This window comes from Lepidochelys kempii, chromosome 19 (genome assembly GCF_965140265.1).
Source record: "Lepidochelys kempii isolate rLepKem1 chromosome 19, rLepKem1.hap2, whole genome shotgun sequence".
Classification (NCBI taxonomy): domain Eukaryota; kingdom Metazoa; phylum Chordata; order Testudines; family Cheloniidae; genus Lepidochelys; species Lepidochelys kempii.
The window spans coordinates 9730303-9741123 of NC_133274.1; the positions used below are offsets into that span (position 1 = coordinate 9730303).

Sequence of the window (10821 nt, forward strand, 5' to 3'; positions counted from 1 at the left end):
TTCCTACTCTGTTTGTACAGGGAAGTACAAGCTGACCACGAAGCCTTTAAGATCCAAATAGCAGCTCAGACTGGGCACAGAACTGTGCCTTCCTTTTCATCACGTGCTTCCAGGAGGGCAGAGTTTGATGGGAACTGCGAGTATTTTTCCTTAAAGTACTGCAGCGCTTGCTACCTCCTTTCTGGGGCATTCGGAGCTAGGTAATGGCATCCCCTGAGTGCTCAGATGTGCATGCCAGTAGCTTTGCCGTGAGGTGATAGTACAGGGGCGGGCAAACGTTTTGGCCCGAGGGCCGCATCGGGTTTCAGAAATTGTATGGAGGGTGGGTTAGGGGAGGCTGTGCCTCCCCAAACAGCCAGGTGTAGCCCAGCCCCCGCCCCCTATCCCAGCCCTGCTTCTCGCCCTATCCGCCCCCCCGGGACCCCTGCCCCATCCACCCCCCTGTTCCCTGCCCTCTGACTGCCCTGCCCTCTATTCAACCCCCTGGCCTCTTACCACACTGCCTGGAGCACCGGTGGCTGGCGGCACTACAGCCGTGCCGCCCGGCTGGAGCCAGCACCAGGTCAGGCCGGGCTCTGCAGCAGCAGTGCCCCAGGAGCTCGCAGCCCCCCCGCCCAAAGCAGTGCACCGGTGCCCGGGGAGGGGGAACAGCAGGGGAAGTGCTAGGGCCTAGCCTCCCAGACCAGGAGCTCAGGGGCTGGGCAGGAGGGTCCCGTGGGCTGTAGTTTGCCCACTTCTGTGATAGCAGGATGCCCGCTACCTTCATGTAGGGCAGGGCATGAGGCCAGAATGCTGTACTCCTTAAAGGGAGCCTCGTTGAGTGATTACAACAGAAAGCTGAAGCTGGGGGCCTCTGCCTCCCACGGGCTAGGCTAAGCAGTGTTGCTCTCAAGGATACTTTCCCTTGACAAGCATTGGGAATGGTGGATAGCAGAGGAGGTTATAGGGATTTGGGGAGGGTGAGCGCTAACTGAGCAAGTGATCTGTGCTGAAGGCACAAGTTGGTGCCTTCTTCTAGGTTCCCTGTGGCTCCCCGTTCCCTATTCGAACGCTAAAATTACTTCAGAGTGAGATAAAATTTCAAAAAATGTAATAAATTAATCTTGCCATGTGATTACAAATTTAAATTAGTAACTCCTTAATCAAGGAACTGGGTTTTGACTGGTGGTATGTGACCAAATAGGTCTCAGATCACCCAGTGCCCCATCCCTGCAATGGCCAGACTGCTGAAAGAGCTAGGACATGCCACATCCTGACCCAAAGCTTCCTTTTTGCGCACTACACTGTGACACCTCACCCCGCTTCCACAGTGGGCTTGATTCTCTGATAAGGAGCTGGGTTGTGACTGGCTGTAGCTGACGTCTCAGTTCGCCCCCAAATGACACATTGCTGTGGCAGTTGTTTTGAGATGAAGAGATGCGGCTCCCAGAGGTGTGAGCCTCTATTTCTGGTCTGACCTATATTACCCCCATTTTTATTTTGTTTTCCTTGGTAGTAAACATACAATATGCATGTAAAAATCAGCACAAAGCAATATCCAGCCAAGTTGTTGCAAATCCAGCTGCAGTGTTTCCACAGGAATTATGGGATAGCTACACAGGAAGAAATCTGTCGGAACGTTGCTGCGGCGTTAGATGAATTAAGAACAGGAAAAAAGGGCTAAATGTGTTTTCGATATAAAAATGTGTTATGATTCGAGTTGTCCTTTACTCGCTGCACAACAAAAACGATGATGGAGGGCACAGTTGGCTCTGAAATAATCCATGTCTGGTGGCGGGCTGCAAACATGTAAGGCCTAGTTCTGCTGCTCTGAGTGGTTTCTGAGGGCTTTGCAGAAAACCGTGTGCACCACTAGAGTGCTTACTAACTGTTGGAAGGAATACTACAATGCTACACTTCCAGGCACCTGTGTCCCTGCAGGGCTTAGTGAAGATACTACCTACAGTGGGGTAGCTACTGCCTCTCAGGGAGGTGGAATACTTATGTTGGCAGGAGAAGCCCTTCCGTTGACCTGGCTCTGTCTACACGGGGTTAGATCAGTTTAACTACATTAGAATCATAGAATCATAGAATATCAGGGTTGGAAGGGACCCCAGAAGGTCATCTAGTCTAACCCCCTGCTCAAAGCAGGACCAATTCCCAGTTAAATCATCCCAGCCAGGGCTTTGTCAAGCCTAGGGGGGTGGTGGAATCTCCATCCTTAGAGGTTTTTAAGACCTGGTTTGACAAAGCCCTGGCTGGGATGATTTAGTTGGAGTTGGTCCTGCTTTGAGCAGGAGGTTGGACTAGATGACCTCCTGAGGTCCCTTCCAATCCTGATATTCGATGATTCTGTGCTCAGTCACATGGATTTTCCACATTCTTGAGAACAGTTATGGCGCCATAAGTTTGTAGCATAGACCAAGCCTAAGTTAAACTAGCTGGTGTCTTTAGTGCTGCTGGGATACTCATATAACAGCAGCATGGCTTTGGGCACTTCAGTGGAATCTGGAGAATTCTACCTGTGGCTACAATATCTCCCCCTCCGGTCTTCTTTTAATTCCAAACTTTCATCACCGAAGGCCAGCTCTCACTTTGACCAAGCTTATGGAAACCTATCAAATGGTTCCCAGGGTTGTATGGTATCCCAACAGCCTTGTACCTAGAATGACAACACATTTGCTTTAATAAACTCTTCTGTTTACGCAAATAATTTTGATGACTTCTATTGAACTAATCAATATTTGAAACATTTTAAATATTAATGCTATACTCAAGTTACATGGAAAAGTTCTATAGAGAGGGCAGCTTTTCTGGGTAGGGGCATTTCTTTGTTGTCTGAATAGTCCGTGAATGGTATTTGAAAAGACGCAGATTGCCACTTTGAGATGCATCCACCAAAATGCATCTTTTTTTCTTCCAAATTACTTGTTGTGCACAGAAATCTCCGACGGAAATAGCCGAGGGTCAAATTTTTGAATCTTTCAGTGCTCGGACTTAGCTACACGTGTGGTGAGGAAGAGTCCCCGTGAATGAAACAACGGGCATTCAGTTGATGTGATCCTTTGCCCTTGTTCACTTTGACTCTGAACTTGTAAGAGAAGTTGCCATAACAAAAATATTAATTGAGCGATTGTTGCTCATAGGTGACCCCTAGATTTAAGCAGCCATAAGGATTTGTATTGCTTTTGCACAGAAAGGAAGTTTCTTCATGAATTTCTGCATAGACGTGCTGCATATTTTGGTGCCGTCTCTCTCCCCACAAGGAGGTTTTTGTGGTCTGTAATCTTGATGGAAGCAACTACTGCACCAAATTCCCATGGGGAGGGGGAAACCTTGATAAAGGTGTATGTGTAGAAGAGCCAGTAAAAGGGTTTCACAGATTCAGAGGGAACCACTGGATCACGTAGCCTGACTTCCTCTATACCACTATAGAATTTCATCCAGTTACCTGCGTGCTGAGCCCAGTAATAACTTGTTTGACTAAAACACATCTAGAATGGCATCCACTCTTGATTTGAAGACAGTACAAGGAGCAGCATCCGCCACTTCCCTTGGCCAATGGTTAATCAACTTCACTGTTAAAACATTAGGCACTTTTTACAAAATTTGAATTCCAGCCATTGGTTCTTGGTCTGCCTTTCTCAACTAGCTTAAAGAGCCCTTTAATGCCCACTAGTTTCTCCCCTTGAAGGTATCTGTACACCGTAGTCAAGTCCCATCTCGGCGTTCTTTTTGATAAGCTAAACAGCTTGAGCTCTTCACGGGGAAGGCATTTTTGTCAGCCTTTGACTCATTTTTGGAGCTCTTCTCTGTGCCCTCTCTAATGTTTCAACATCCTTTTTAAAACCTAGACACCAGAACTAGATGCAGAATCCACCTCACCAGGGCCTTAAACAGAGGCAAAATCACCTCCCTGCTCCTATTCATTTTTCTTGTTTATACCCCCTAGGATTACGTTAGCTCTTGTTGCCGCAGGATCGCCCTGGGAGCTCGTGTTCAGAGGCTGGTCCGCTTCATTAATGACTTGGCTAATGGAGTGGAGAGCACATACATAAAATTTGCAGATGAGGCCAAACCGGGAGGTGTTGCAAGTACTTTTGGAGGACATTCAAAAATGACCTTGACAGATTGGAGAATTGGTCTGGATTTCACAAGATAAAATTCAGTAAAGACAAGCGCAAAGTATGTTACTTACAAAGGAAAAACCAAATGCACAACTAGAAAACGGGGAGTTTTCTAGCTAGCTCGTGCTAGCGCAGAAAAGGATCTGGGATTACAGTGGATCACAAATTATTATGAGCCAACAAGGTGATACAGTTACAGAAAAGGCAAATAGCGTTCTGGGGTGTATTAACAGGAGTGTTGCATGTCAGCCATAGGAGATAATTATCACTTGCCACGGGGCATGGGTGAAGCCTCGTCTAGCGTACTGTGTCCAGTTCGGGGTGCTGCACTTTAAGAAAGCTGGGGACAAATGGGAGAGAGTCCAGAGGAGAGTAACAAACATGATAAAAGGTTCAGTAAACCTGATCTACGAGGACAGGTTAAAAAAACTGGGCAGGGACCTGCTACATCTTCAGATACATTAAGGGCTGTTAGAAAGAGGATGGTGAGCACAAGGATGAGAAGTAACCAGCTCCATCTACAGCAAGGGAGCTCGCGGTTAAATATTAGAAAATACTTTTGAAAGGCGAGTTAAGTACTGGACTAGGTTACCAGGAGGTTGTGGAATCTCTGCCATTGGAGGTTTTTAAGAACAGGTTAGACCAAGACCTGTCTGGGATGGTCTAGGTGGGCTTGCTCCCGTCTCAGCAGGGGGGAGATGGATTAGATGACCCCTCAAGTCCTTGCCAGACCCTCCTTTCTGTGAGTCTTCAGAAAGGGGATGGTCACAGGGACGCAGCACCCGGGGGGAAGGAGGGCTTACTTTGCCATGTCCACACTCAGAACCCCACTCACAGGGAGCGAGTCCTTTAGACGTGGACCCCAGTCGGTCCCATTCAGTGGCTGACACCCCTGGCTGTAAACATTTGCACCCGACACAGACCCCCGCCTACAGGATTTTGGCTCGGGACGCTGGAACTGGGCGCCGCGCACAGGGAACCCACACCAGCCTCGGGAGGGCGGGGGCCTCTGCCCACCCCGGCCCGGCCCCGCGGGGCCCCTCCGCTGGATCCTGCGCCGGGGCGGGGGCCTCTGCCCACCCCGGCCCGGCCCCGCGGGGCCCCTCCGCTGGATCCTGCGCCGGGGCGGGGGCCTCTGCCCACCCCGGCCCGGCCCCGCGGGGCCCCTCCGCTGGATCCTGCGCCGGGGCGGGGGCCTCTGCCCACCCCGGCCAGGCCCCGCGGGGCCCCTCCGCTGGATCCTGCGCCGGGGCGGGGGCCTCTGCCCACCCCGGCCCGGCCCCGCGGGGCCCCTCCGCTGGATCCTGCGCCGGGGCGGGGGCCGGCCGCCCGGGGGCGGGGAAAAGCCGCCGCCCGCCCCATCGGCGCCCCGCAGTCACACGCTGGGCGGAGGCAGCTTCCAGCGGCGGAGCGGAGACGCGGGGAGGGAGCGGCCGCGCGTCCGGCACCATGTCCGGCCTTCGAGTCTACAGCACCTCGGTGACCGGCTCCAGGGAGGTGAGCGGGGCCCGGGGCCGGCGGCGCCGCCTCCCCACGGGCTGCCCGGCCCCTCGGCTCGACGGGCTCGCGGGGCGGGGCTGCGGCACCTTCCCCTTCCCCTGGAGCGGCCACGGTCCTGCTTTTGTTCCGGGGGACGGGACCGCTCCGCTCTCCTCCCGCCCCCCATCATAGACCCCAACTCTGCACCCCCCCGTTGTAAACCCAACCCCCCATCCCGCTGTGATATCTGCACCCCCATCATAGACCCCAACTCCGCACCCCCCATTGTACACCCTAGCGCCCCCCGCTGTGATATCTGCACCCCCCACCATAGACCCCAACTCTGCACCCCCCATTGTACACCCTAGCGCCCCCCGCTGTGATATCTGTACCCCCATCATAGACCCCAACTCTGCACCCCCCATTGTACACCCTAGCGCCCCCCGCTGTGATATCTGCACCCCCCACCATAGACCCCAACTCTGCACCCCCCATTGTACACCCTAGCGCCCCCCGCTGTGATATCTGTACCCCCATCATAGACCCCAACTCTGCACCCCCCCATTGTAAACCCAACCCCCCATCCCGCTGTGATATCTGCACCCCCATCATAGACCCCAACTCTGCACCCCCCCATTGTAAACCCAACCCCCCATCCCGCTGTGATATCTGCACCCCCCACCATAGACCCCAACTCTGCACCCCCCCATTGTAAACCCAACCCCCCATCCCGCTGTGATATCTGCACCCCCCACCATAGACCCCAACTCTGCACCCCCCATTGTACACCCTAGCGCCCCCCGCTGTGATATCTGTACCCCCATCATAGACCCCAACTCTGCACCCCCCCGTTGTAAACCCAACCCCCCATCCCGCTGTGATATCTGCACCCCCATCATAGACCCCAACTCCGCACCCCCCATTGTACACCCTAGCGCCCCCCGCTGTGATATCTGCACCCCCCACCATAGACCCCAACTCTGCACCCCCCCATTGTAAACCCAACCCCCCATCCCGCTGTGATATCTGCACCCCCATCATAGACCCCAACTCTGCACCCCCCCATTGTAAACCCAACCCCCCATCCCGCTGTGATATCTGCACCTTCCATCATAGACCCCAACTCTACACCCCACATTGTACACCCTAGCGCCCCCACACTGTGATATCTGCACCCCCCATCATAGACCCCCAACTCTGCACCCTCCCATTGTAAACTCAACCCGTGCACACCCCACTGGGATATCTGCATCCCCTATCATACACCCCAACTCTACACCCCCCCATTGCAACCCCCCCATCCTGCTATGATGTCTGCATCCCCCGTCATACACCCTAACTCCGCACCCCCCATTGTAAACCGAAACCCCCTCCCCACATCCCACTGTAATTGCCACACCCACCCATCATACAGCCTAACTCCCCCCCATAATACACCCCAACTCTGCACACTCCCCATTGTACACCCTAACCCCCCCATCCCCCTGTAATGGCTGCACCCCTCCCATTGTACACCCTAACCCCCCCCATCCCCCTGTGATATCTGCATCCCCCATAATACAATCCCAACTCTGCACCCTCCCATTGTACACCCTAACCCCCTTCCCACATTCTGCTGTGATTGCCACACCCCGCATCCTAATTCCCTCTGGGGCCGGGTCCATCTCCCAGATCCTGCCATGATCCTTGCACCTGTCCCAAATCCTGCTGTGATCGCTGTCCTTCTCTATTATACACCCTAATCCCCCCTTTCCTTCCACATCCTGCGATGATCACTGCACCCCCCATTATGCACCCAAACTTCCCATGGGGCCATGTCCATCTCCTGGATCCTGCTATAAATGCTGCACCCCACCTCACCCCATTATACACCTTATGGGGCTGGTTCCCTCCCCCATATTCTGCTGTGGTTCCCCATGGGGCTGGGTCCTTTTACCTGATCCAGCTGTGATCTCTGCAACCCCATTATATGCACTAATTCCTCCTGGGGCTGGGTCCTTCTCCCTGACACAGCTGTGCTTCTCTCCTCCCAAACTCACTAATGCGCCCTGGGCCAGGTGTCTCTCCAGCTGGGATTCATTCACACACACCCCCCCCCCGCCACTCCCAATAGGGCTCTGTCTTCGCCATTCCTGTCCAGCGGTGACTGACTTCTCCCCAACACGCCCTATTTCCTGTGGGACTTGGTCCATACCCAGCTGTGACTCGTGATTCCTGTCCCGAGTCCCTGTTCTGCACACACCTGGTTTGTGTATGTGTTTCTGGAAACTTAAAACTCTTCGAACCTTTAGCCTGACAGTGGCCGAATCCCAAATTCAGCCACAGGGGAAAGTGTAACCTGCCTTCTCAATCTGTGTTTCAGATCAAGTCCCAGCAGAGTGAAGTGACCAGGATCCTGGATGGGAAAAATATCAAGTATGAACTGGTGGATATCTCCCAGGATAATGCCCTGCGGGAGGAAATGAGGACCAGGTCAGGCAATCCTAAAGCCATTCCACCCCAGATATTCAACGGAGACCATTACTGTGGGGTAAGGCTCAGAATCCAGGTGGCTGGGCTCTCGGGACCTCAGAACCCAGGGGTTTGGTATTGACCTTGATCTCCCAGCCCGGGTGTGCAAATGACGAAGGGCATTTGAAAGGCTTTCTCTGGGGAGAGGTGTCTGGACATGGCGCTACAGGCCCTTGTCCTTTAAGTTTAAAGGCCACATGGAGCAGGAGAGAAGGCTAACACGCAAACGGCATTGTGCGACTGTCCTAAGGGGACCTGGCATTAGGTGGGAGAATCTCCTTCCTTAGAAGTTTTTAAGGTCAGGCTTGGCAACCCCCTGGCTGGGATGATTTAGTTGGGGATCGGTCCTGCTTTGAGCAGGGGGTTGGACTAGATGACCTCCTGAGGTCCCTTCCAACCCTGATATTCTATGATTGCTGAACCTTACCACTGCATTGTGGAAGCCTTCTACGTATTGCCCTGTCATCGCACCTTTGGCTGCAGTTGTCCGTTCTGAAAACTGCCAATGCATTTGCGATTGCGCAACAAATTCTATAGGAGTTTGTGAGGTGAAGCTGGTTCCGCTGGGTACCGAGTGGAAGCCACTATATTTGCTTGCCCTGAACCTGACGGGAAAGGCCACTGAGCTGTGACTTTCTCCCTCCCAGCACTTGTTCTGTTTGTGCACCTGGCTGCTGTGGAGCAGGGGTCCCCGCCTGAGCTGTGTGCCCCTGGTTTTGTTTCCGTCCCTGTTCTGAGCTAGTTTTGTTGCATTTTCTACCTGCAGGACTACGAGTTGTTTGTGGAGGCCGTGGAACAGAACACCCTGCAGGAGTTCCTGAAGTTAGCCTGAGCATTCCTTTCCCACCCTGGACTTTAACTCTGCATTCCCCACCAACTGCCTCTCTGATCACCTTAACTCCTAGGCCCTCAGTGCCATCCCGGCCTCATGATCTATCTCCTGCCGCAGGGAACCCCATGACCAAAACCTCTCCCCTTTGCAGCTGCCTGCTTCCTCCCTCACCCCGATATTGTCTGACAGGGGTCCAACGCAGCTCTGATGTCACTGCACATTCCTTCCAACCCAGCCGGGCCGTGCTCACAATGTAGCTGCCAGTGCCTCTATAGAAAGGAGGTCACCTGAAGTAAGGCCGTTGGAAAGCCTAGCTATTCCTGCGCCCCTCTCCTCTGAATGAGTCTTGTGCTTTAGAAGGGAAGGGTGTGTGCTTCCTCTTTCACCCTATCACCAGCTGCGGGGCTGTGTAAACACAGCAGCTTGTGCTTTCTTCCTCATTCTGAGCGTAGAAATGCTGGCACCTGAGGGCGGTTTGCTGTTTAAACTCAGTGCAGAAGCATTGCACAAGGATAGGGTTTGAATTCCCTCATCAGCCAGAGTGGGGAGGATGAAACAAATAAAACGACTTCAGTAGAGTGCAGAGCTCTCTGGAAGAGGCTCGGAGGGGGTGGGTGGTGAGGGCAGATCTGCTATTAGGGGACCCATACAGTTCCATTAGCACATTCCTGTACTGATGTGATGTGAAAGCTCCCTTTAGGAGCCCCTAGGGCTCAGGGGTTGTTCCAGAATGTCTGACGCTCCAGCCTTCCTGTCTTTCCTTTTTGAGCTGCCTTTCTGCAACCTGGACCAAGTGCATTTTGTTTTCCTGCCAAAAAGCATCTTTCTAACCACTATTGTCTTCTGAGATGCTATTAAATGCTACTAAGCCTTTCTTGCTGGCTTTGGTGTGGTTTTTTTAAATTGGTTTCTGTATTTTGATGCTAGATTGGGCATCATCCTCCTTACCAATTCAGAGGAGCTTAGTCAGTTATGCTCATTGCTATGGCCTGGCACAAAGATCTTGACTCTAGAACGCCAGCTTAAAGAACTTACATGAATGCCTTTACAATTCTGGAGTCTATTCCAGAATTGGTCCCAGTCCCCCTCTAAACACAAGTGAAATGTACATGGCATGGAGGGTGGCAAGCTGCTAGTGAGGAGAACACTTGTCTAAGTAGATGAGCAAAGACCTTAAAAGGGGATCCTTCCTATCTATGCAGCGGGGAGAAGACCTGTTTCCATCCACTCACTGAACTTCCTGTAGGTCAGGACCATGCAAGAAATCAGCTGGTGAGCTGGGGTGAGTGCATCTGAGAGGAGGGGTTTTGATGCAGGATTCTCTGGCGCCATCCTTTTACCTTTCTAATGCATTGTTGTCTGACCAAGGCTTAGCACAGAGGTGAGCAAACTATGGCCCACGGGCCACATCTGGCCTGTGGGACCGTCCTGCCCGGCCCCTGAGGCTAGCCCCTGGCCCCTCCTCTGCTGTTCCCCCTCCCCCACAGCCTCAGCTCACTGCGGCATCGGCGCGATGCTCTGGCAGTGAGCTCTTGCCAGGCAGTGCGGCTGCAGAGCTGCGGTCTGACCTGATGCTCTGTGCTGCACGGGGGCATGACTGGCTCCAGCCAGCCGGCACGGCTGCCTGCCCTGGTGCTCTGGGTCGCACAGCTGGCGCTCCAGACAGCGCAGCAATGGGGCAGGGGAGTTCAGGGTGGTGGTCGGGGGTGGGGGTGTGGATAAGGGTCAGGGCGGGGAACGGGGGGTTGAATGGGACAGCAGAGGGCAGTCAGGAGCAGGGGTGGTTGGATGGGACAGGGGTCTGGGGTGGGGGGCAGTCAGGAATGAGAGAAGGGGTTGGATGGGGTGGTGGGGGGCAGTCAGGGGTGGGAGTCTGGGGAAAGTCAGGGGATA

General features: G+C 53.6%; 1 protein-coding gene across 1 annotated transcript; it reads left to right on the plus strand.

Moving 5' to 3' along the window:
- The first annotated feature begins 5417 nt into the window (after positions 1-5417).
- SH3BGRL3 (SH3 domain binding glutamate rich protein like 3) lies at positions 5418-9802 on the plus strand. Its single transcript, XM_073317602.1, has 3 exons — positions 5418-5603; positions 7948-8115; positions 8863-9802. The coding sequence occupies exons 1-3, from the start codon at positions 5556-5558 to the stop codon at positions 8926-8928; spliced, it is 282 nt and encodes a 93-aa protein (XP_073173703.1). The 5' UTR covers positions 5418-5555; the 3' UTR covers positions 8929-9802.
- The last annotated feature ends 1019 nt before the right edge of the window (positions 9803-10821 follow it).